General features: G+C 45.6%; 1 protein-coding gene across 1 annotated transcript in view; it reads right to left on the bottom strand.

The window, feature by feature from the left end:
• Positions 1 to 1580: 1580 nt before the first annotated feature.
• The window catches only part of cadm1a (cell adhesion molecule 1a), a 266838-nt gene continuing 240734 nt past the window's right edge, over positions 1581 to 27684 (bottom strand). The window contains 3 exon segments of the mRNA XM_035433933.1: positions 1581 to 1778; positions 3803 to 3931; positions 24075 to 24107. Coding sequence (XP_035289824.1) covers positions 1660 to 1778; positions 3803 to 3931; positions 24075 to 24107 — 281 coding nt within the window. The 3' untranslated portion in view covers positions 1581 to 1659.

Genomic DNA, 27684 nt, shown 5'->3' with positions numbered 1-27684 from the left:
CGATACACACTGTACAAGAAGGTAGTAGTATTCACTATTTCCACCACACACTTATATAACCCCTTTTTACTTTTATTAGCAAGTGATTAAATACAGGCAGCTGTGATAAACACTTACACTTAAGTTTCTAGTGTTTTGGCTCTCCTAGAAGAATCTCAAGGTGACAACACCTCAAACCGACGACAAGTTACAAAAAACTATATAAAATTACATCGCCTGTGACTGTAAAGACACTTCTCTCTCTAAGTACACACCTGTTAAAAGAGCACTGTCAATTAGAATGACTATTCTGAGTGCAGACTCTGAAGTTCACTTTCAGAGTTTCCTTTGCAGGCTTTTGATTACTGAAATATGACATTTATTTCAGACGAGGAATTTGACAAGGAGGACCATAAGGGTATTTTGTACAATATATTCACCAAATTTTTTAACCCAGGCAGGGGGAAATATAACAGACTCATCTGCAAACTGCTCTTGTAACTCCACAATATATGAGACTGCAAAAAAAATGAGGGAAAGATGCCACTCAAGGGATTTAAAGTGAATTGTGTTTGTTGCAGCGGCCAAAGTGAATTATGCAGATGGGAAAATGTGGCGATTTAGCACGAGGAGAGGTTCCTTTTGAGTGAAGGAACATGCATGAGTTTGGTGGCTGCAGTATCACGGTCGTCAAACGATATGCCTGCATCTTGGTTGTTCTAATGGGTGGCAAAATATCAGATGTTCAGGCAAATCTAATGTATAAGAACAAACTAAATAAACAGGGAAAGGAAGAAGCTGCTAATGGTGGGCCAAACAAGCATAACTGCAGGGTCAAAGATCAACTGCCTTCTACACTATCATGAAATTATGCAGAAAAAAAATAAAATAAAACAAATACAACAAACAAGCTTGGGGGGAGGGGAACATTGTTTTTTTCATACACAATTTTTTATAATAATTTGAACCAATGCATCTCGCTTAACTTCAATTTCCTGGAACAATCCTAATAAAAAAATCCAAATAAAATGAGAAGATTCGAAAAACACGTGTGCCTTATGGCCAGGCCTACTCACAGTATAGAGGAATAACGTTGTGAGAATTTGGTATGCAAGAATACTGTACAGTACATTTATGAAAGAGGGGAGATGCATGGGGACGCTGGGTAATTTTATCCTCTTAGGAAAGCCAACAGCACGTGAGTAATGAGGAGACCAGTGGAGAGGAGGGGGTGGGATGCATTTGATTTAAAAAACAAAAAAAAAACAATCATCTAAAAGAACCGAAATTTTTTTTAGAACAAGGCACAGAATTTTCTGCAAATGGTTGAAGAAACTGAACAAATAATTGTACCAGCGGTGGGAAGTGTGGAATGACGAAGCTCTACAGTGATTTCTGGCAACGACTCCTCCCCCGACTCCCTGATCCCACCCCATATACCCCCCCCCCCCACCCCCCATTATACCCAGCCCTGCCCCAGTCACACTTCTCTTCTCAAATCCCCACAGCTGCTTAGAATGAACTCAATATCCTTCAATCTCCAACCCCCTCACCCCCCAAACCCCAACCCCAACCCCAACCCCAACCCTCCCATCCTATTCTAACCTCCACCCCAAACCCCACGCCCCACCCCACAACAGCGTGGTGCCTGATGTGGGTCCCTTCTCCGAGCCCGCGCTCTCAGATGTAGTACTCCTTCTTCTCGTCGGAGTTGTTGTGGCCGCCCTCGGCGTTGATGATGGCCGTGTCGGCGTCCGCCGCGTCGTCGGCCCCTTTGGCTTCGTGTGTGAAGTAGGTGCCTGAAGGGCGCACAAAAACTTCAGTTACCACAGTTTATTCCTGCCTGGACAAATTCATACTCCTATACACAGAAATGCCATGTCATTCATACAATAAATATGGGCTACACTGGCTATATTGTATACCATCTTTTAATCACAGTTAGTAGATTCTCATCAACCAAATAACTGACTCGATGTCTTGTCATAGTGTAACACAGTAATATTCAATATAACCTGCTTGTTTATCGAATGCATCATAATCATCAGTGCAATGTCATTGTCACATTTCAGAACGATATCCACCAGAGAGAGATTACAACCGTTAAACGCATACAATTTGACAGGGTGACTTAAAACGAACAGGATACTGCACAGGGAACAAAGCTGGAGGTGACCCTGCTGCCCTGCCAACTCCAATCAGCCGTGGAACTTCACAAGGCTAATCCCATCGTATTCAATAAAACCTCATTTAGCCTAGAGGGGCACTAAGCCACACGGTGTCCAATACACGGCGAGTTCACCATCTTATTTCTTACACTTAATTCACCGTGTTTCATCCAGATCTGACCTTAACCGTTTCTGTTATTCTGTTCATGACTGGCATATACAGATCCAGCTGGCAACCATCCGAGACAGACACAGACATACAACAGATGCATTCGAGTGCAGGCGTGAACAGAGGCAATGACATATAGTGCCATTAAAAAGTATTTGGCCCCTTCCTGGTTTCCAGTAATATTGCTTATTTGTCACACAGAATTATTTTTAGACAAAATTTAATATTAGACAAAGGGAACCTGGGTAAACACACAAAAAAACTAATTTTGTTACATTATTATTTCATTTATTTAATGAGAAAAGTTATCAAACACCCACATCACCCATGTGAAAAAGTCACTGGCACCCTTGCAGAATTTCTTCAATTCAGACAAATTGGAATTTTGCTTCATAACCTTCAGCTTCAGCTCATGGACAGATGACATTCTTCTCAAAAATTTTCTGGTACAAAGCAGAATTCATGGTCCCTACAATAATGGCAAGTCGTCAAGGTCCCAAGGCAGCAAAGCATCTCCACACCATCACACTACCACCACCATGTTTGACTGTTGGAATGATTGTACGATGGTTGTATTTGCTTTTCTCAGCAAGAACATCATACCAACAGTTGAATTTAAGTATCAGTTACATTTTCCTAACTGGTTGATTGAGTAACTAAGGAGGCAATTATTTTTTCACATAGGTCCTGTGGGTGTTTGATACCTTGTTATATTAAATAAATGAAATAATAATTTTTTTTCATTTAAAAAACGCAAAATTAAAAAAAAATTTGCGTTTCCCTTTGTCTAATATTGCATTTTGTCTAAAGATCTGAAACCATTCATTGTGAGAAATATGCAATAGCAGAGTAAACCGCGATGGGGGCGAATGCTTTTTCGCAGCGCTGTAATCTCGGCTCCACCTGTGGGGCTTGGGGGCGGCCATTTCGGCTCCACTGTTTAAGTTAAGGATTTAGCCTGAGCGAGGCAGCGGCTGTGAAAGAGTGGCGAGACGTGCGATTCGGGTTGCCACTCCTGCGCTTTCTGAATTAACCTTGTCAAGTTCACACGCGAGCGGACAGGGTAACCCACTTCAGACTTCATTTCCTGCAGGGATTATTCACTTCCCAACAGTCTTTGCCCAGATAATAAAGTCAACATCCCAGATTAAAGGTGGAAAGGCAGAGACCAATTTAAAAAATCCTGAAGCCACCGCATTCACTGTGGGCTATCCATCTTATTTGGTTGGCTTGAAAACCGAACAAATCCGAGGGGATTTTGAGCTTTGGCAGAAACTCACAGAAGAGCACGCAGTCCCAATGCTGGGGTACTTAGGGAAAATAAGCGACAAAAAAAGGCAATGAAAATCCTTTTGTAATAATTACATTCTTAACGTCTATACTCCTTCCCTCTATTTGTGTGAAGTGCAGGCGTTTGGATTGACCTTGAATTTGCGGTTAGGGCGCTGGTGAGGCCCACAGGAAAGTGAGGCCTGCTCACTCTTACCTTTGTGTCTCGCGAAGTATCGGCCCAAAATGATGAGTAGGCAGAGCATGGCGAAGACGACCACGGCAACGACGCCCCCGATGACGGCGTGGTCCACCGTGTGGGGCGCTCCCTCACCCGCTCGCGAATCTGCGGCGACAGCGGGTAAAGTCAAAATAACAGCAACTTCACCTGTTAACTCGCCCAGTCGCTAAGGGAAAGCCAAATATGAACTGCTACGCAAACACCAATGCTAAAGACTAATGCTAAAAGGACAATATTCAAGCAAATCGTGATCAATTCACCATGACTTCCTAGTTTATCTTGAGTGTCATGCATTGAAATTCTAATGACGTACATTCAAGGATAACAAGTAATCTAGATTAATAAAATAAATAATCCATATAAGTATAAAAAACATTGCACATCTCCAAATGAGCAACTCAAAATTTTCCATTTCAAAATTTTAATGATTAATTACTTATATAAATAACCAAATAACCAATTTTATTTTTTTTACCAAACTTTAAACTTTACACTGGCCACCTCACTGCATGCAAAATCACAGAAATGGCAAATAACAGCATACAGAGTGGCACGCTTATAGGGACAACTGAAAAGGCGCAGTAAAATGCCACGTGCAGTTCTGAGCTTGACACATGTCGACTGCACGCCTGCTGTCCGAAGTTACAGCCAGGCTAAATCGGCGGCCATGTTGTCTGGGACAGAACGGAGCTCTGGAAACGCACGCCAAGCTCTCGTGACATCAGCCAAGCTGTGACAAATCAAGTGAGAACATAAGTGTGCAAAGCCGGTTGGATGGTTGGGTTGATGCACAGACTCGACAAAGAGATAAAGCAAGCCATCGATCAATGGCATATATTTACGATAGCAAGAAGGCTATTAGTGAGTTCTGTTCGTTAATTTGGCCAACATTTATGTTATATTCAGTTAGTGAATATTTTTCCTTATGCTGGCTATGCTCGTTAATACTGTTCCTGTGGGTATCACTTTTGTGGATTAACTTGGAAGCCAGACTTAATTACAGTGTTTCTTTATACCCAGACTTTTGCTCTGCTGGAAGCCCAGATAAAAGGTGTAACTTTTGACCGTGTTTGGATAAGAAGCTAACCACCATCGATATATTTTGTTGCTTTTGAGCGAGGAGGTTGGTAATGGGCCAGCAAACCTTTATGGCTGCCCCCCTACAGTATATGCAAGCTGTTTTATAAACAGCACGGACACAATGAAAACAGTGTGTTAGACAAAGTGAACCCGAGCATGAAATGGAATGGACTTCCGAAGGTATTGACGACAGGAGCCATCAAGCCGCAGGAGAGCCATCTGCCGCGGTCTATAACCTATTCGGGGGGCTCAGACGGCTCGCCCTCAGCACATTTACTGAGCCGTGCAAGATGGCTGGCATCACTCCGGACCGGAATCAGCGTTTGCGTGAGGCTTCTTAATTACCAGCATCGCTGATAACACGGAGGGCCAGGCCCAAAAACTCAGCAAGCTACAGAAATCGACAACCGCCAGCATTTCAGCGTTCAATAACATTTAGGAAACTTAGAAAACTATCTTTCTTTATCTCGCAATTAAATCGAATAATGGACTCCCAGTAACTTCAAAGTCCTCACAAGTTCCTTTTTTTATTTCGGTGGAGTAAATTATTCTTGACCTTTCTGGAGGAATATTGAAGGTGAAATGAACTTGATAGGAATCTAAGACAGGTGTGGAAATGTCAAGCGGGAGATAAACGACCATTAAAAAAATAGATTGCATCATCAAGATTGCCCAAATGCCATTAATTAGGCAAGGGAAGAACAAGGGGGGAAAAAAATCAACAAAGACTTCCTGCCAACCCCTGACCGTGCAGGGATATACTTGAACATGACTTAACTCCCTAAATGGATCTTCAGCTAAACCTCATGTACTTAAAAAGAGCACTTTCCATTGACTGAAGAATCGTATTTAGTCAGAGGCAGTTTTGGGAAAATGACTTCCGGCCATTTGCACACATCTTAAGAAAACAGCATGTTTACATGCTGAGGGATTGCACACAGCTAGCATTTTCTCTTTTGCTCCCTAGCCCTCATTTGTCGAATGCATAGAGGCAGTTGCCTTTAAGTTAACGAACAGGTTTACCCCTGCAATTAAAAAAAAGAAAGAAAAAAGAACAGCAAGTGAAATGGTACAATATTCAAGCTTGGGCATGATTTATGAAGGGATACATGGAGGCTCTCAGCTTCAATCATACCGAGTGAACACATCTGCGCAAATAAATCTGCTCCCCCTGCGCAGTCTGCAGTCAGAGCCCGAGAAATACATGTTGCCCGCAAGACAAGAAGTGCATATCTCAGGCAATTTTTAAGAAAGATTTATACCCTTCCCGCTTAAGAACAAGGCAGGGCTCTGAGGCTCCAAACCCTAATGACATGTGAAGCTTATTGATCAAGTTTAGGGATCCATGACAACCCGAGTTAATGGTGGTTTGCAGAGTTGATTGGCTCTGTGCTGCATAAAGGAGGGGCTACACTTTTTCATCAATATTGCTGCGGTAGGCTGGGAAATTAAAGCTTTTGGTGGGAGATGAGGGGGATAAAGTGGGAGACGAGCATCAGTCTATCACAGCCGCGGTGAAGAGGCTGTTTCACAATTGGGGTGATGCATTAATCTCGGGCTAAATTAGCTGGGGTTCAGAACCAGACCTCCACACAAACAGCGGCAGGCTGTAGCCCAGCTGTGCATGTCACACATTTATCAGCACTGTCACGTTCGCACTGCGGATCTTCTGCAAGCAGCGGCACATGAAAAAAGGCAAGGAAACGTAAGGAGCAGAAGAAACCACAGGGTTTGTGGGTGGTGGTGTTTAAAGAGAAACAAAAAAACACAAGGAAACGAAATGGCCAGTATCGTGCAATTCAAACGCGGGGAGTCCGTCCGGTGTTGGTCATTTAAAATTGCAATCTCCCGCACTCATCGCTGGCCTGCAGTCTGAGAACTCATACCTTCCATCTGGAACTAAAAAAAAAAGCCCCCACATCAACAACAACTACTACAACTACAACTACAACAACAAAACAGCCGGTCGTGAATTACCTGAAAAACAAAAGGGGGGGGGGGAATGCCAACGCGTGAGGGGGGGTTGGGGGGTGGGGTTTGTGTGCAGGCCAGGCTCGCCAGCCTCCCACCAATCTCCCCTCATAAACAACTTCCAAAGCGAGACTGGGGAACTAATGCCGCAGTGCTAGCTGCCAAAAGCAACCAAACGTTACTTGATAAAACCTAATAGGTTATTTTGACTTTAGATTTCCTTCCCATGGAAGGCAGATTCAATTAAAGTCAGCAGAAATCCTTCTGACACCTAATTCGCTCTTGTCAAGAGGAGGAGGTGAAGACGTGCTTTAACACACTTTCCTATTAAGATGTTAATGTGGACTGGTTTAGTCTGGTCCGAGGAGGCAGGTGGGATAAACAGCAGGGCCGGGAAAACGTGTCACAGGTTTTCTCTTCCTCTTTAAAGCCCCTCTCCTTGTTTCTGCTAATTCCGCGTCGCGCTGAGGGATGGAGGGAGGGAGGGAGGGAGGGGGGCGGCGGCGGCGGCCAGCGGAGCCCTCCTCGACGAGCCCCTGACGCCCGCGGCGGTCATTCACGTTGACCGTGTGCGCTTGACGCTAATTAACGCTAGCGTGACAGAACGACCGGGCGGAGGGGACGCCTGTCCCCGCTCCAGCCCCTGGGACGACGCCCGCTCCCCGCAGCCAGCTTTTATTCCACGGTCCCCGATAAATCTGGGATCCAGGGGATGCTTTCCGGAACAATCCGTACCGGAGGAAATTCCGTCTCATCGGCTAGAATAGGTTGTAATGAAACGCTCTACCAATATATAACGGTAATGAAGTATAATTCAAGCAGCAATACCTCAAAATGTCACGATGCACCAATGAAATTACTTAGCACATTCTATGATTTATGCGCCAGATGGTTAAAAATGTTCTATTCTCAAAACCCAAACCCAACTCTAAATTCGATCCAGTCCTTCTGCCCCAGGAACATTTAAATATTACAGAGAAATTTGCCATTTTAATGAAACCCTCTGAAACTTTTTTTGCTCATCTAAACTGAATGGAAAGAGTCATTAAGGTGTGTGTATCGCAAAGTGCTTATAAGAGAGCCATTAACGCCATCAATATCCCCATTTAACATTTACGAGGGAAACTAATAAGGCTGGAATACCCAAAAGCTCACTCACGCCATCCGACAGACTGAGCAGCCACAGAGCTAAGTGGCCATTTTGAAATTTATTAGGGAATAAATACGATTTCAATTTTCTATTTATTTAACACTTGCCCCCCCCAACCCCTTCTGTAAATAAACATCCCATATGTTACCGTGGTCGGGTTTACTGGGTCTCATTTAGCATCTGCAGCGGGAAAGTGGCTGCAATTAAAAAGCGCAAAAAAATTTATTAATTAATTTTAAAAAACCTGTGCCGTCAGAACAGCTGCGGAGAAACTGGCAGGCTCTTTCACCTTCTGCACAGACAGCAACAGATGGGACTACTCACCACCCCTTAGCCTCCTGAGTAAGTTAGCAGAGTAGAGCTCTCTACTGTCTGCTAGCATCTGCCTCACCCTGCCTCACCCCCCCACCCCCACCCCCACTCCTCCCTCGCCCCAGTCCCCCAACAGGACTTTTCAAGGTGCTCTCTTCCGTGTCACCTTCACGAGCAGGAGCAGGAGTAGGAGCAGGATGTGTGAGGACGTGTGAAGATGTGTGCAGAGCCGATGGCTATTGAAGTGCACTGAAGATGGCACTGTGCTTGGGTGCAGGAGCGGGTCTTTTCCTGCAAGGCCAGGGACTCCAAACACACTGCACTTTAGATTTGGCCACTGAAGGAAGAGTGGGCATGGGATATATGCTGCACCTCACATGGCTTGTTTCACCTAAAATGGGTTTCTCACTTTACTGTATATGTTCACTGCTGTATAAATTTTTGATGAATAATAAATGAATTTGATGACTTAATTAGACATCACTAATTATAATGAACTCTTAAAGCCATAAAATGTCTCACAGAAAAGTTAGTCAACTTACAAAAGCTGACATAACCAGACAGGATTGAGGACAAGGTTCCAGAGGTTGAAGATGGGGGTGCCCAATCTCCTATACTTCTGTATATTGTGCGGTTTACAAAATATTATACATACAGCATATTTTGACTGATTGGCCTATTTTTTTAAATTTTTTTAGATATAAACACTGCTTTATATACATTTTACGAACATTTTATGATTACATTTAGCCACTGCAGGAGGCCAAGACATTGCTAAAGAAAATCTGAAGGATGTGTAACAATTTGTATCCATACAGTATTGTAACGCACAGTGCATGCATATTATTATATGCTGTTTATTGTAAAACTATTGCTGATCCTGCACAACCGTACTGTACACAATCGACTAAATGTTCAATTCAAGAAAGCAGTTTCGTCTCGACGGGGCTCATTTTCCTCATTGACAGGACCACAATGAGCTCAAGCACTGAATTATTATCACTGTTATTATTATTAAATGATATGCATAAAAGTGTAATGGATGCATCAAGTCGACTGAGTAAATATTTATGCTTGGCTGGAAGCAGACTGCCTCGCAAATTACATCCACTCTGTCAGATTATCAACAAACCAAACGCCGTTACCGCTCGCGGTTAGGCGACTGGTGTCGGTTTTATTGGCGCAAATCACACGTGCTGTAACGCCATCTCAGTGGGCGTCAGATTGCGCATGGTCAAGACCAGGATGCGCGTCGCATTGAAAGCAGAAACGTCACGACTAACAAAGGGAACTGTTGTCATGTAATAACACTGGAGGTTTGATAGAGACCGTTACAGTGGTCCATGGATGATTTCAACCACAACTCTCTATTTCTATTCTGCTTGGAAACTGACATTTTTGTACCCAAACCACTTCAAAGAATGACCTACTGGATACAATACACAATCTGCAAAGATTGTATTGTGTGGTGGAACAATATCTGTGAAGGCAAAGCATAAAAAAAATAATAAATCACATGGTGACATTTGATTTGGATGTTAAGTTCAGATAAAGAAAAAGGAATGTGTGTGTGTCTGTGTGTGGGGGGGCTATACAAAGGTTGACATAAAGCTTTGGGACCTTTGGGTTAAACTGAAATTCCAACACTGAGAAACTGGGCGGACAATGGAGGCCAGCTTTCGGCACGCAAACCATCAACCGAGGCTTTCAAACTCTCCAGATTCAGAATCGTGGTCTACAAGACGCCACTGAAGACAGTAGCGCTGAAGTCAAACTGCATAGACTCATAGGTTCATCGTGTTTCACCCAATCACGCAAATCGCCTTAGTTAGCCCAGAGCAAAGGCCAGTGGGAACCTCTCCGGCGCTAAAAACAATAGCGTGCTGTCATGCGACAACAGGATGTGCTCGCAAGGGGGGGTCTGTGAGAGCGTGGAAGTCTGGGTGAGCGTGTGTGGTAGTACAGGACGGCTTCACCATCCACCAGCTGGGCCGACTCGGCCTTCTTCAGTCCGCCATTACAGAGAATAAGAAGGCTGAACACCCTGCTGAGATCTCAGGTGTCCCCTGTCGCCCACCGTCAGATACCAGAAGCAGATAAAGAAAAGCACTTGCGCCTGTGATAGACTTACTTGATAGATGAAGAACATGACAAGTTACGATGCAAGTGGGTTGGCAAGGTAGAATATAGCTCATATAATTCAAAGGCAAGAGGGGTTACCCAATTTTTTCATGTGTATACTGATGTGATTATGCACTATCAAAAAAGACGATTCAGGGAGGATGATTAAAGCAACATGTGATATTAATGGCAAACACTATACCTTTATTAATATATATAGTCCAAATATTGACTGCCCAGTTTTATAGAGATGTCCTATTGAAATCGGCCCAAGGTGAGGACTATACGTGAATAGGTGAGGACTTCAATTTGGTGTTAGATAAGGCAAATGACAGATCAACTAAATCGACTTATTCACCAGCTCCAGCTCCAATTATGCAGAAAGAAGGCATGGATGAAATGGGGTTAGGTGATGCATGGCGAATGAGGAACCCCACGGAAGGGGACCTTTCTTTTCATTCAAAAGTACATAACTCCTGTTCCAGGACGATAGGTTTGTAGTCCCCAGACCACTTTTTTCTAGAGTTCTGCAATGCAGATACTTAGCTGCAGCTTTATCTGATCATTTAAAAGGTCATTTGAACCATGAAAAGTCATATAGATGGAGACTCAAGCCTCAATTATTGAATGATCAAAATCAACAACAAATAACAGACATATTTTAGGAACTCAACAATAGAAATTCTTTTGAGAAACTCTTCCAGCCTACCTTAGAGGTCAGATAACATCATCTTGTGCTCAGAAGAATAAGGAAAATTATTGGACGAGGATATACATATTTTGGAAAATGGGTATGCAAGTAAGAAAATAAATAAGTTCCATGCTATCTCCAAAGAGACTCGAGTATAGTAATTTGACTTCAAATAGAGGCAGAAATGGCAAGGACCAGATATCGGTATTATGTGGGTGAGAAAAGGTGAGAAAACAGGAAAGTTTCTAAGATGCCAAATTAAAAAGAACTTTAAACAAATTCCCAGTATAACGAGGGTGAGATTCTAACTGACCCTGAAGACATCAATCAATGTTTTGAAGAATTCTATCAAGATCTATATAAATCCAGGGGAAAACTGGATGTCTCCGACTAAACAATTTTTGGATAAAACGAACCTTTGTAAACAGTGACATAATGAAACATACACTAGATGCAGAACTGAAATAAAAGCTGAAATCATACTTGCTGGAGGCAGGGGATATTGTGATGGATGGAATGACGCTTATCTTTGTACGGTTATTTTTCTGTGAAATGCCTATTAAAACTTGAATAAACATAAAAGGAAAAAAAAAGAAAAGAAAAGAAAAGCGCTGAACCTGGAGTCAGATCCCAGCAGAATAACCCTCAGCACGCACATGTAAAAACACAGCCCTTCTCCCCTCTGAAGACTGAGCGCGATCTCCAGAGCAGCTCTCGCTGCGCTCTCCTCTCTTTATGAAAACCGCGCTGAAAAGACGGCAAATTTACGGCAATTATAAGTTCTGATGCGCAGGGGAGTAAAAGGTCATTTCTTATGTTATCACAAATACCACGGTGCCAGATTTTCCCACGTCCGTTTCATTTATCCATCTACCCATTTAACACCGAACAATCACGCTGAAAAGCAAGAGGTACGCAGGCTATTGGTGATCTTCAGCTGGAAGTATTTAAAGCAAGCATTTCAGCTGAAAGGGAAATGGAACACCTCTCTTCCGGGCCTAGAGGCTTCCGTTTGACGGCTGCTGTGCAGATATTGCTGCGGTACGAATTAAGCTGTTTGATGGTGGCTGCTTTGACACTAAAAGCACTGGTGTGTGTGTGTGTGTGTGTGCGTTTCTGTGTGTGTGCGTGTGTGTGTACAGACCGTGACCTGGCTTTTCCTTTTGAAATATTTCAAATCTTTTTAATGCGGTTGAGAATGTTAAACGACAACAACAGGAAAAAAAAGGAAAAAGAAAAATGCTTAAGCATTTTCCATTTTGCTTTTATTGTTTGCCTTTTTGATGAAGGGCAGAATTGCATGTCGGTTTTCCCTGTTGTCCTTGAGTGCGGCAGCCCCTGGCCACACTTTATCTGACTCTGAGTCAATTACTTCAGTTCCGCGGGATAAGAGGACCGGAGTTTTTTTTTCTTTTTTTATCGCTCTGGACTCGGGCGTTCATTGCCAAGTTCTAATAACTTTCTGGAACGAGGCGCTCGCAGCCTCGGATCCTATCCCCCGGTGGACAATTAAAACAGCGTTTTTGTTTTGTCTGGTCGATCGTAATTTTCCCCTTTCGTGTCTCTCAAGCGCTGTTAAGAGAGCGCTCCGACGCCGCGCGTTAGCTGGTGGGAATGCTTTTTTTTTTTTTTCGCGCCTTTGTGTTTGGTAAATCTCCATGGTTGCAGGACCGGCGCGTTTGCGGCACTGAAGTAAGGAAGCGCGTATCTTCTCGAGCCGCTGATGTGAATCATTGTTTCGTCATAAACATTTCACACGCCGCAGCCTCCCCTTCACACCCCCCGTCTCCCTAATTCTGTAAACTGAGATTAATACGCCACTGGCAGGAATTTCCACAAACAACTGCTGCTCTAATGTTTTTAAGATAAGAAAAAGGGAAGCATTAAGCACACAGTAAATCCATACATACTGTGCCACTGTGTAAAGCCTGATACTGATTTTCCTTATTTTTTTCCTTGAGAATACATCAGTCTCCCCCCCACACCATTGTTAGCCTTTGAGTCCAGGAGACTGTTCATCACATGTATGAGGGAGGGAGGGAGAAACAGAGAGATAGAGAGAGAGAGGGAAGTGGAAGAGAGACAGAGAAGGAGGGTAGGGAGGGAAGGAAGAGAGGGAGGGAGAGAGAGAGGGAGGGAGGGAGGGAGATATGCGTGTACCTGTGTTTTGGGGTTGTTGCAACAGAACTACAGTATATCTAGTTTCTCCTTGTGAACGTGTACATGTGGGTGCAATAGTACTACATTCTGCTTCCCCATCTGTGTGTGCGTGCATTGGGGGTAGGGTGTAAATGTGTGCCTGGATACAGTACAACTGCAATCCATTTTTCCATTTTAGTGTGCGCGCGTGTGTGTGTGTGTGTGTGTGTGTGCGTGTGCGTGTGCACATGCGTGTGTGCACGAGGGACAAACGTATATACGTGAACTATATTCACCATCACAGAGCCCTGCGTGCCCTTTCTGCCACACCCGGTGCTGGAATGAGAGAGGTCCGTTTCCTCATCTTCAACGCCCCGTGATTAGTCCTAATTGCTCTGAGAGGGGCGCAATGCAGGACCCGGCCGAGGCCGTCTCTGGCGGTCAGCCTCCAGCGCCGAACCTGCCGCAGTGGCCGGGCCCTCCGCCCTCCGACGCGGAGCTACACGCCGCGGCTACCCGCCTTTCAACTCCGGCCTGCTGCCGCCGGGATTATTACAATAACGCGTTTTGTTTTTGTGATCCCTCCCCTCGACCGCCCACCCCACGCCGCCCCCTCAGCGTCTCCTCGCACACATCAGAGCAGCGGCGGTTCTCTGCCCGACTTTATGAAAAATGTAGCCGCTGTGTATTATTTAGAGGCCTTGCGGCCGCTTGGACTTGCTGAGCACGTGTTTTACCCTGGCGCAGCGCTGGATGTGTACTGAAAGAGACCTGCGATCGTTACTCTACTTTAGCAGAGTGCTCAGTCCAGGGTTCGAGCCTCCAACCTTATCTGGTTGTCAGTCCAGCTCTGAAATGTCCACAAAGGGGGGAGGGGGGCTTAATAACATCATAAATTTGGGTTTCTCTGATTATAAGTATCGGGCAGATAGCTTTTATATCAGAGAGGCGGTGAAGCTGAAGCTCAGCCCCTCTGGTCACCGCTCTGGACGGATTGAATCATGTTCACGCCCGTCTTGGGCTGAGCTACGACAGCTCAGAAAGCTCAGCAAGGTTCATAAAAAACACAAAATGTGGCCTGTGCCTTAAAATTATGGCAGTTAACAAATCTGTACTGGACTCGGCCTTGTGTGAGCGTGAGGTGGGGGGGGGGCGGTGATGAAAATGCACTTCTCTGCAAACGCTCCACCTTTGTGCAGAGATATAAATCAAGCCTCAGGAGGGGGCTAAACTGGCGCAAGTCAGCCCGACGCACACGGCAGCGTCTAGACCTCCGTCAACCCGGCGAGGGAACAGAACAACGTGTTCCTGTAAAGGACCCGTTAGAGGCGCCGCCTGAGCTGTGTTCTCGACCCGAAGGCCAGGAGATCCTCTGACTGGGGTATTGCAATCTTCTAATCAAGCGGCGGTGATTACTGGGGGGGGCGATACTCGTCGTCGCCCCCCCCCCCCCCCTCAGGAAACCGCACAAATCCTGTCGTCAGGCTCTCAAGCAGGCACAAGGCTCACTCACGTGTCTTTAGCTGGCGTCCCAACAAACCTACCACTCCCCCCCCCCCGACCCCACCTCTTTCTGCTGTGCACGAACCCTTTTAATTCCTGTCGTATGCGTAATTAAGAACCTACCTGCGTGTTTAGCGATGCCGATTTTAATGCGTAACTTGTGTTCGCGATTGGCGCTCGGCTCGAGGCTGCAAGAAAATATTCCAATCTGAGGGTGCCGTTCACCATGTTTTGCTTAATCACGCTTTCAGAGAGCGTACTCCCATTACCGCCCCCCCTCCCCACCCCAAAAAAAAAAAAGAGAAAATTCTTAAACAAATCTGCCTCTGAGACAGCAAATTACATGTTAGTAACTAGAACCCCAAAGGCTGTGTGGAGAGACTGAGTTATGCATTTGTATGCACCTAAGGGAGAGCTTGCGCTTAAAAATCAAGACTTGATTTTAGGTAACAAGTCGATTTCGATTAATTTTGGAATGCAATTTTTTTAAATGTCAGTCAAACGACCTATTTTTGCCAAGTGTTTTGATGACTAACAAGTCCAAATAGGCTTCGAAATTTGATTCGAGATGTAGAGGGGCCCGAAATTGCAGATTGTTCCGAACAAAGTTTGCGTGAAATGGCTTTTTGGAACTTCAGGCAGTGTTGATGGGGGACAATGCGTTTCTCAGCAGGCAAGCTACCATTGGCTGCACCTGCCAGCCAATGGAGTTGTTCAGCCTATTCCACAGACTGGGACATGCACATGAGGGTCTAGGGACAGATATCAGCTAAACTGCCAGAAACTATTAGATGCATATTCTGTGTTTTAGGGATTAAAAAGTAACTTTAAAATGTTCTTTTGTGTGAGCCCTTCTAGTGCCGAAACACACACTGAAAGCAAAGAGCCACATAAAGTTTTGTGAAGTTTCTTAAAATACAGCCCCAAACAGGCAGTAACAATTTTTTTTTTTCCAGACCACTACACAAGCAGCAAGTAGACCATTAGTCTGAGGATTGGTTCCAATTTACAGCAGGCACCAGTCCTGTATCAAAGCATTATACACACCCAATTACACACGTTTGTTTTCCCAACAGCCACTGCTAAAATGCGCAAAATAGGAGGCAAATATCTATTTTTAAAAAACAAACAAAAGCATTTAATTATTGCTGATTGCACTGAAGTGTGGCCTACACAGGATGAGTGATACAGATTCCTTCCAATTTTGTGTGATGCAGAATCTCTACGGCCTCCGAAAGGTTTTTCACTTAACCACATTACCTCTCTAATTACTTAATAAATAAAGGGCCTCAATGAGATCCAATCAGGGAGGAAAAAAAGGAAAATGGAAATGTTCTCTTTAATTTGGCAACCTAAAAATAAAACCGGCGCGTTCTTAGCTGGATAATTGGTTCCTTAAATGGAAATTCCATTGCTGTGGAATTTGGGTCAGTGAAGCGTACTGATTGTCAGAAAGGAACAATCGAGCACGCCCCCCCCAACCCCACCGCCACCCAAAAGAAATCAAGGAGTTTTTTTGTGACTAACTATGTTAACCATGCGAAGCTACGCTCCCTTGTAAAGGTTACCGCTGAACGATTTAAAAGCCAAGGTCCTGTTTTGTATGCCGGGGCTGTGGGTCTAATGAACACGTACGCTACGGGGAGAGGAGAGATTTTCACTGCGGAGCGCGGAGCGTCCGCGGGCTGGGAGCGCTGGAGGAGCGGAGACTCTGCTTCGAGCCTCCCTTTACTCTCCCAGCTGTTTGTTTACCCTCCCGCACGCGATCCCGAGCTGTCGCTCTGTCTGAGCGCGCTCCACACAGCTGTCTCAGGAACGCCCCGAGACCCGTCTGCTGCACAGAGAGGCTAAACGAACCGGCCCAGGGGTCTGGGGCCGGGGCAGGGATGGGGCGGCCTCTGGCGGCCCGTTAAACGCTGGATCTTCGGCCTGACGAGCGTTACCCCCGTGCGCACACACGTCGTTTCGGAGAACTGGAACGAAACCGTCATTTACGAACACCTGAACGGGCGTCCATTCGACACTTGACAGGGATGAATCTTTGTGGTGTCGCAGCCAACACATTATAGTCAAAAATATAAACGTCTTTTTCCGAATACTTTTGGAACAAATAATCATCTACCAATGCAAAGAAACTGCACAAAAATCTTCTGACAGAATTAATGTGTCATATTTGTGTGTGTGTGTTCACATACAGACACCGAGACACAGACATATGGAATTCCAATGCCATAACACACAGAAAGACTGGGCATTATGCTTATCAAGTGAGATGTTTGGACTCTAGTGAATATGAATGCACTAAAGGGATTAACATTCTCTGCCTGGTTCTCATATTTCAGTATTTCAGCCCTTTACCGTACATTAGAAAACACAGAGAGAGAGCGCGCTGCTTTGCTATGCTGTTTGTGTCCGTGGCCAAACAGCGACAACAGCAGAATCGCTGAAGAAGAAAAACAAACATTTGGCACTGCAGACTTTAATTTCCCATTCTTACAGAAGCAGGAGAAGGGAGGTTTATCAAAGCTAATCCCGGATAAGATGTCCCTTCCAGGGGACTGACACAAAGCCTGTGGGAGCGTGGCTGGGGGGGCAGGGGGGAAGAGGCACCCCTGGCCGCCTCGGTCCCGCTGCCCCCGGGCTCTCTCCGCTCCCCTGGTGAGCCGTTGGATCAGGACTAATTCCTGTCCGGTGTTGCCAGGAACCGGCCGACCGGCAGGGCACCACAATTCTCTTTAACCCCACATCAACAGGCTGGAAGCCTGCCTCCACTCCACTTCACAAACACACAAAAACGTGGGGAGCCTTTCAACACCCTTATATACTCAAAGCACTCCTGTAATGTATATACATGAACAATATATATTATATAAATGGAAAAAAAAATATGTATGAATCAATAAAAATTCATGGATTTGAACACTTCCAGGCCTTGTGGCCAGGGAACTGGATTCAATTAGAACTTCTGGTCATTTACCGAGGGAACTAGATTCGATTAGACCGCTTCCTGGTCATATAACCAGGGAACTCCATTTAATTAAAGCACTTCCTGATCCAATTCCCATCGCCGTTGTCCTGGGCGTAGGTGAAGGGCATCTGAACTCGCCGACTGCACAGAACGGCAAAGTTCACGCCTTGGTTTCAATGGCACACCCAAGATCAATTCCTGGACCAAACTATTCACCTGGCTGTTCCCGCCGTTCGTCCGAAGCTGCCGCATTCGTGACACGCCGTAGGATGGCACGGCCGTGCTTCTTAAAAACGGGCAGGGCGAGAAAAGCACGGAGCTGCAGGGACATATTTTCATTAAGCGAGAGCAGCTAAATGAAGGGGGGGGGGGGGGTGCTGATGCAGGAGGCGTAGCAGGGCCTCGTAGCGTGATCGAGATGAATGGGCTCCATAACGCACAGCTTCTGCCGCTCGGTAGCCTCTGCCAGCGCCAGACCACATCCAGAAACAGACCTAGTGCGCGCACACACACCCCACAAAGACAGACAGATGCGCGAGCGCACACACACTTTCCGCAGACCCCGGAGGCTGTGGGTGCGACAGAGAATGTGTGAGCGGGCTGCGAGAACGTGTGTTGTGTGTGCACACGCACCTGTCCGTCTTTGTGGTGTGTGAATGTGTATTGGGTGTGTGTGTGCTTGCACATGTATGTGTGTAGGGAGGGTGTGTGTGTATATGTGGCATATGCGTTGGGTGTATGTGCACATAGATGTGGTGTATGTGTTTGTGTGTTTGTGTGTTTGTGTGTGTGTATGTGTATGTGTATGTGTGTGTGTGTGTGTGTTTGTGTATGTGTATGTGTGTGTGTGTGTGCATGTGTGTGTGTGTGTTTGTGTATGTGTATGTGTGTGTGTGTGTGTGTGTAAGGCTGTCGTGTGCACTGGTTGGCTGATAGCTCATCGGGAGCTGGGGCTCATTACCAATCATTGCGGCTGGCCGGGACTGTTGCTGGCTGCTTGGTAGAGACCCAGCCGGCGCCTGCGAGACTGATTGGCTGTCGGTGTAGCGGCCAGTCTGGACCGTCGGACCACGAGAGGGGGCGAAGGACAGAGGCCAGGGCGCCGACGGAGCGTCGCTGATTGGCGGGGCTCAACGCCACCCTCACCTGTGGCCTCAGCAACAAAGCTGCGTGCGGCACTATCAGCTGAAGGGGCGAACTCGGGCTCCGCGAAATGAAAATTCATTTATAATAGCGCCCATTGTATCATCACGTTTCTACTCCAATCATGGGACGAACAAAGCAAATCGAGCAGGGTCTATAAGGATCTGCATCTAGGTAAACCATAGGTTAGCAAGGAACACAACAGAATTTGCACAACACTGGCCGATTGTTCAAACGAGGAGAAAGTTGCCTAGCGACAGTGTGGGCAGAGGACTGCAACGTGACAAGTTTTTTTTTTAAGAATGCAAAAATTAGCCACTTGGGTAGAACACGTGCTTTAAAGGTGGCCTTTCCAATAAGCAACTAATTTACGCATTATCAACATTGTTAAAAAGAAAGGCTAAGTTGTTAAAAAATGACTGTTTTCACTGGGAAGAGACATCTACCACAATAGATGTAATTGTCACAGAATTTACATTTACGCGTATTCAGTTAGCAGGCTCAATCTAGAGCGACTTTCAGGTAAGTGCACACAATAAGGCTAGATCAACAGCGGCGTGAATGGAGAGACCTTCTGTCAACACAATCGAAAAACAATGCACCGCCGCAAACAATAACACCGATGTACAATAAGCGCATTGTGAAGCATAAGTGCCGTAGCGAAGTGGGCAAACTAATGTGAAACAAACCAAATGGTGAAACAGCCATTACGGCAGTCACGAAGTACAGCAGAACTGGCCGCGGTTCAATAAATCCTGGTTAGAGCCGCATGAGGGGACAGCTTGAGTTCAGAGAGTCAAGGCAGCCGATGGGGGGGGAGGGCCAGCCTTCGACTCCGCCGTTCCGACGTCTGCAGGCTGCAGTGTGAAGAGTCACGAAGCCTCAGAGGGAGCACTGCAAGATGTGGCCCTGACCGGAGCGATTCTCAGCTGAACTCTCTCTCTCGTGTGAAAGGCCGAGTGGACAATCTTGGCGAGGCACGGCGGGAGGTGCGTCTTTGATCAGACGCAGGTGGCGCTGTGGTGCCGTTTTCCCACGGTGACCGCGAGGGCCTCGTGATAAAAACAAGCGGGGCTGTTGACACACAGCCGAAGTACGACTGCACCAACGCACAACCATCAGTCTGCAGATGTCAAACGCCTGATGATCGTGGAAAATTCCTTATTCAACACTCAACTAATACTGCTCAACGAAAAAACTATGTTAGCCTTGCTGTATATGAAACTACCTGTAGCCGCTGAATAACTACTTTCAGGAGGTCGGGCAGCCAAAAGTAGCAAGTACTCTTTCTCTAAATGAATAAAATAACAGTCGGCTAGAATGTACTCAAGGTAATGTTTATTTTATAATTCTTTGTCTAACGCGTCACTTTGTTATTCTATTCTGCATATGTCCTTCTCAACACAATACTTTCACCACTCAGTTCTAAAACAATTCAAAATAAGGCAGTGAATGACAGGTTTTTCTATGGCACAACAAGGGGCATTGTCATGGAGACCACATGAAGGGAGGGTGGGAGGCAGTTAACACTGATACTTTCAGAATAGTAAACAGCTCTGCATCACTGCTGCTTCAAAGCCGTTAACCACCCCCCCCCCCCCACCACACCACCTTCAGTAACCTCCATCTCAATTCGGCCTTTCCAAAAAATGTCATCACAACCTGAAGATGAACAAGAGAAAGAAAAAAAGAAAAAAAAGGTGGGAAAAAAACCACAATTAAACCAGATAATATGGTACTGCAATTGTCTGGAACTGTTTGGAAAACGGACACATTTCTGAAAACGTGTTTAAGACAGTTTCAGAAGTTTCCATCAAAGGGGGAAACGCTAAGAAGTTTGAGTCATCTGTTCCGTTTCAGCTCTGGCACGGGAAGTTAACGACGCGGCAAGAACACAGGCTTACCGCTCGACACGACTGAGCCATCTCTGCTGGATCGACGGCGTCGTCAACGAACTCCCCGCGCTCAGAGGTAACCCGCAAATCCTGCGAGCCGCGCGTGAACTCGCCAGGTTTACCACGCTCAACAAATGGGTGCAGAAACGACCATATGGAACAAGGTGCGTTCAAACAGCTTTTTTCCCCATCGAGTGTGGGTGGTTCGATCGCGAAGCCCCTGGGGGGTCCCCCCCCCACGTAGCCGAGCCAGAGTGATCGTGAGATTGGGATGGGGGGGGTATCGCGTGATCAAATTAATCACCATACAGTCCACTTCAAAACAAACAGCGGGAGGGAGGTGATGAAGAATTCTATTTTATGAAATTTAAAAAAAAATGGACGAGACGGTGCCAATAAATCAGCTTTATAAGTCCGGAGCCTGCCGGAGTCGGCTGCTGGACTCGTGCAGTTTCAGGTAAAGATGGAAACATGGCCGCCGTCCTGCCGCAGGGTGCAGTAACGAGACGCGTCTGGCAGGCCGGCCGACGCGCCGATAAGGGTTTGATCTATTTGGCCGAGGGAGCCGCGTTCCCCTCGCCTCGCCCGTGATTCATGCCTCTCAACCCGCAACAGGGCTTCGGCGCCGCAGCGGGCTACGCGTTTATCTGCTTTTTTATTGGTCACAAAACGGGCCAGAGCTCGTCGGAAACGGCTAGCCCTTACCCCGTTCGGGCCTCTTCTCGCTGACAAAATGACGCTGAAACAACGCCGCCGTTCGACGAATGGACCGCTTCCAGTGCGCTTGTGAGAAAGCTACACCAGTCGCGCTGCTCGCCCTCGACTGAAAAGTCCCACTCCTTGAACCTGCGCCTGTTGCTAGGCTACACAGACTGAGAGCGAGAGAGGCAGAGATTGCAATCAAAGAAGAAAAGAGCTCCCAAACAGTTGTGTGCATCACACCGCGGACGTGATAAAGCTGAACTCTAAAAGCACTCGGGCTACACAAGCCGGAGAACTTGCACACAGAAAGATGTGGAAAAAGGGAGAGAGAAAGCGAGAGACGAGAAAAAAAGATCTTGATAACATTTAACAGTGAATGGGCAATAATTACCATGGAATTACCATGCGAAGCACTGACTAATGTAGAACACGAGTCTGTGCTTTATGTAATTGCACATTATCAGCCTTAACCCTAACCCTTCCTCTGAAAGTTGACTAATGGCCATGAGGCAAATATGAACGGACATCTCCCCCATCCCCTAATGACTTGAATTCCAAAAAAATGCCAGTGTACTGAAGGTGAGTATGTTAAGGACTTGATAACAAAAACGATTTTCATTTTCAATTTGTTCCTTTTCAATATCTTTTCTATTGCCTTACACACTGTGTAATGACTTAGGGACTCGGTGTACGTGAATGTGTTAATTGAAGATTCCTGTGAGAGGTCACTTTAGGAATGAAGAACCACTAATAATATCCAATAATATCCAGATACCAAATATCTCTGGTTATCTACCATTTCTCTAGCTTAATGTACAGTGTACCCAGCTTCATGTTTTAGATAAAACGATTTTGACTTCCCTGAGAGAGAAAACTTTCCACACAAGATTCCGATAAGTCTCTGTTCTTGACCTTCAAATTCTCCACGGTGCTTTTCAAAGGGACAAGGGACTATTTTGGTGACGCTGGCTTGCTTTGTGCGACCTACCCACAGAAAGTATTGACTTTCATTTGGTAAAATGAAGATTTTGTGTGAGACTGAGTTCCATGAACGGTGTGGGCGGTTATGTTTTTCAGTTTTTTTTTTTTTTTTTTTTGCTTTTCATGAGATACATCATGCAAACACAACTGCTGGTTGCTAATATCCTGCTCATTGTTGCTGAATGGATCATCATTTTGTTTTAAGACGGATGTGAAACTGAGTTTTCCGAGGTCTGATGAAAGCCTACAGATGATGTATGAAATCCAAAAAGGGAACGTGAGGCATAATTTTGTTAATGAAATGCAAATAGTCATTCCGTAATGGTCTTCACATTATGAAGACAGCAGGAAACTGTGCCAACAGACACCAAACATCACAATGACACAATCTGAGTGTAAACCAAAACGCCCTCTCCAAAAACCATGTCACCTATTCGTCCCTTCGCCTGGACAAAACCAAAACACCTCCTCTGCCTACAGATTACGGTGGAATCAGGTTTTAATCAATTTGCCCAGCTCCGTGCAAATCAATTCATCTCTTGTTCCGCCTTTCGTTCCTTCCTTCAAACCGAGCTTGATATTTGAATAGCGAAAATTGCAATAGATTATTCTGCGGCTTACAGTAATGCTGTGCGATACATCAAGGCTGGGCAGGCATGGGCCTACAAGGTTAACATTGCCCTTGTGACATGATATTTAGAAAAGCAGTGAACTGCAAGAAAGCTCAATTATAGACCTGCTACATGAACTGCATAAACCATGGTAAAGCCCTCTCTCAACTTACTTGTTGAAAAAAACAACCACAGAGCAAGCCTGAAGCTGGCCACACTACTGTAAGTGACGAAATCTAAACCGCGTTCACATCATTGAGCACAATATGTGAAATTCTTCGTCTTTTAACATGCATGCAAACAAGAGGTCTTCTTTCATCTTAATATAAATGAAACCCACGCCATTCCATACTTGGACCATTATGCTTTCTATTCATGGAATTTCTCTCTTTTCATTTACTGTACAACAATATTGGATATTTCAAAAGTCAAGGTTACATTTTTCAAAAGCATGATTTGAGGCTGGTTGTGCCCTAGTGTTTCATGTCTATTTCCCGTTTGTGTTTTGCTTCAACAATATTACAAACTCCGTGAACAGGAGCCTCGGGTTAATACTTCTGTTGTCAAGGAGACCTAAACTGGTCCATAAAGTTATGTGGCCACAATGGATCAGGAAAAAAACGCACAAAACAATAAAACTGTCACATCTCAGACAGTCAAAGGGACCCTTCACAAGACATCTAAAGCTAATACACGCACGCAAATGCGCACACACGCCTTCGTGCAGACACACGGACCCTCGCTTACTGTACACAGGGGCACGTGCACACGCATGCTAATACGCGACCGTACACACACACCCACACAAATGCAGGCACACGAGCGCACACACAACGCACAAACACATTAATTCATTTCTGGTATGCAGCGCTGGTTGCTAATAGCCACGAGAGCGCGGAGCATCGATCGCTGCCGTTTGGCTGCCATGCCGTGTGGTGGTGACACGCTGTGTGGGTGCCGGCGGGAGGGATGGGTACCAACCGTGAGCCGCGGGGTCGGCGCTGGGCGCGGTGTCTGAACACACGAGGAGGAGGGCAGGTGGAGGAAGGAGGGAAACAGGAGGAGGTACGGCATGCAAAAAAAGGAGAAACGAAAACAATGGGAACAATAAGCAAGCGTTCAGAGACACGAGAGAGACCCAAACAGCAACTTCCAGAAAACGAACAAAAAAATAAATCAACGTACGACAAACCTCTCCACGTCAAACACGGCACGACAAAACACGAAACAACAGAAAGCAATATGTACACACCGTTTCACATGGTAAATAAGAACAGTCGGCCTTGACAGTACAGCATTAATGAGCAGACAGTCATCACATAGCATCAATAACATACACTTTGCAGCCAAAGGCACACGTGAGGGACATTACCTGTATCTGGGCAGCACACAACACTTCATTTACAGTAACATTCAGCGTACAGTGTGACAGTTGGTCTCGGTCAATTATTTGAAATCCCCCCCCCCCCCCCCCCATCTTACAAATGAAAACCAGAGGGGGGAAAAAAGGCACTGCTCCTGGAAAAAAAAGGCTTAGACAGACTGTGACTTTTACAATGAAGGTCATGATGTGTTGTGCCTTGTTTAGACTTCCTCACAGGGTGTCTTCATCCCTTCTCTTCACTTGGGGAGGGGGTGCGTACACATCATACATAGTTTTATGCCGCCACCAAATTTAATCACGAAAATAAATTAAAATGGGGTGCTTTAAAAACTCCTAACTAATGCGCCACATCCGTCATAATCTCAAGCATCTTAAAATTGTGCAACTGAGTGACTTGGAAAGATTAGCACACCACCAGCAATCTATTATTCACAACCTTAACTAGTGGCAATAATATCAAATACAAGAGGCTTGGAAACACGAGTTATAATATTAAAATTGACCTGAGAAAATGAGAAATTGCTAGGACTTGCGCTTTAATCACATTATTTTTTTGCAATTATTTGGAACAATTTACAGTTACTGGCCCTATTTGATTCAATGGGCAATTCAGTACCTCTCACAATTTAAAGAGAGACTGGATATAGAAGCAATAGACATTTAAAATCACCAGTTGCTACCTGAAGCTAGGCTCCAATGACAAGTACCCATAATTTTCAATGACTTTGATCAATAGAACTACTTGAAAGGAATCATCAAAATCCAAGGACTATTGGAGAAGGCAACGGGCGAGCGATCCATCACACGGCCTCAGACGCAGCGGCAGCAGAAGCCTGACATTAAACTTCAAATCCCAATTTTTTTCATTTTGACTTACAGGGCATTTTGTTACCCAGCAGGCCAAGTTCTGAAGTTCCCTTTCACTCACGTTTAAGTAACTGCTAGGGACGGCGCGGCGAAGCCCAGCAGCTCGCCGCTAGCCCGATAGCACGAGGCGAGGCGGTTGCGTAAATGGCGGGTGTCAAGCAGATGTACGATGCGGCTCTTCCCTCGCTCCGCCTCGGGGCCCGGCGGGCCCGGTTCAAACGTATCGGGAAAGCAATTCCACATAGCCCGGGCGCTTGTTACGGGGAAAAAAACATTACCCATGACAGACGCTGTCAGGGCGGCGAAATCCGGACCCGAAGCATGACTGAGCGCACCGCTCCCTCTCCGAAGAGATCAGATAAAAATCTGCCCGTAATCCGATTGTTGCCTTTGATGATTTTTTTCGGGTACAGTTTACCGGAAATCTACTTTGGAACGCGGAGATGCATGTTTAATTCTGAAAAAGGGAACAGCGCACGCGCTTAAACATTTTCACAAGGTGACAAGCTCAACGGCCCAAAGCGACTGAACAGAGAGGAAGAAAACTTCCACGGTTCAAAAAAACCAATTTGATTTTCATTACTGAAATGAATTCATGTTCTGATATTAAAACCACACTTCAGCTGACAGAAATACAGTAATTTGATGAGCGTATGCACATTTAAAACACAATGTTCTACAGAGTACTACAATATTCACCCACGTAAAGTGAAAATTGATGTTTACAAATCGGGAACATTCAAAACAACATTTACTGGTATTTAAAATACATCTAAAAAGAGCCAGCAAGAACGAGTGTGCACTAGAGAAACTTTGTCTTACTAATTTAGCTGTAACTTCTTTTCGCATTAGCATAATTTAAAACTGGACCACTTTAACTGGGATAATACGAGTAACAGGATCTAAAGGTGCTCTTTGCATGATGAACAATTCCAACGCACTCTCGGATTAAAAACATTAAGCCAAGCTTCACCGCAGATCTCCCCTCGTATTTCCGACGGTAGTTTGTTGATTAATCATGCCTTCTGTTGCTCCCCTTTGAACCAGTTGAAATTCAGCCTCCCTGCCCGTTCCTTGTATCCTGGACGATGCGCTGAAGTTCTAAACTGCTAGCGTCCGGTTTTACTCCCCCACTCTCTCGTTCCGTCGTTCATCCCTGGAGACGAGTGCGACACCCGGCCTGACAGGGAGGCAGTGCTGGCTGCTGGGGCTCACTGGCTGGTGGCTGGGGAAGTACACGTGCTTGGGTTCACAGTCTGTGTACTGGCAGGCTGGGGGGTGGGGGGGGTGGGAGAGGGGTTGTGGTCTGATCTGAGTCACGGTCACGCCGTCTCCAACTGGTGGCCATCTTGAAGGGAGCGGGCGGATGGCTTCAACACCGCCATCTTCGCGGGTGAGATGACGGTTGCAGTGGAGAAAAGTGTGCGCGCGCTTTCGTTTGTCTGGGAAAGGGCGGTATTACCCCAAGCAGAAACAGGAAACTCCATGTTTTGGGTGCCATTTTAAGACATGGACCCGAACCGTACGCACTTTCCGAAGATGTATATTTGGAAAGCTAATTACCGCGTCTCACAATACTGTGCCTCTAAAACGAGCCTCCTGGGATTGCCCTGCGCAATGTAAAGTTATGCTATGCGGCAACATAAGATTTAAACATCAGACGTTCTCCGCGCTAAGTGAGCTGGGGGTTGTTATGCATGACAACCCTTCGGGAAGCACTGTCTCTCCCCAGGTACTGGGGTTCCCACTCACTCGCACTGTGATTTTATCTGGCACCTGATAAGATGATGCGTAGCTGTTATTTTAGGGCCTCTGTCACTGTGGAAGGGATAAACTGGGTCAAAACTCCTGGAGGAGTGCACTTTTTTCCTTTTGCATTTGCTTTCTAGGGTAGTGTTTCTAAAACAGGTTGTACACACACATACACACGCACAGTTATTATCACACACACCTTATTTATCAAGGGCTAATATTACTATGATACTCCGCTTCTTATTAAAAAATACAGCAAAAGTGTGCTGGTATTAATTGAATGAATGAATGAATGAATGAATGAATGAATGAAGGTCAACATGTATTAGTACTTGGTGTGTCCACCTTCATTACAGACTCCACTAAGCTGGGCATTGATTCCACCAGTTTATGAAACACCTCATCTTCCATTTCATTCCAGTACTTTCTCAACACTTTCCACAGATGAACTGTTGATGTTACGTGATGGTCGTTTCCCTGTTGGACTGCTCCCAAAGATGCTTGATTGGGTTCAGGTCCAGTGACAGTCGTGGGAATGTCATCCTAATAAGCTCTCAATAATGTATTCCTAAATAAGAAGTTTAACTG

This window comes from Anguilla anguilla, chromosome 9 (genome assembly GCF_013347855.1).
Source record: "Anguilla anguilla isolate fAngAng1 chromosome 9, fAngAng1.pri, whole genome shotgun sequence".
Classification (NCBI taxonomy): Eukaryota; Metazoa; Chordata; class Actinopteri; order Anguilliformes; family Anguillidae; genus Anguilla; species Anguilla anguilla.
Note: the sequence above shows the minus strand (reverse complement) of the source record. Positions and strands in the feature narration are given on the sequence as shown.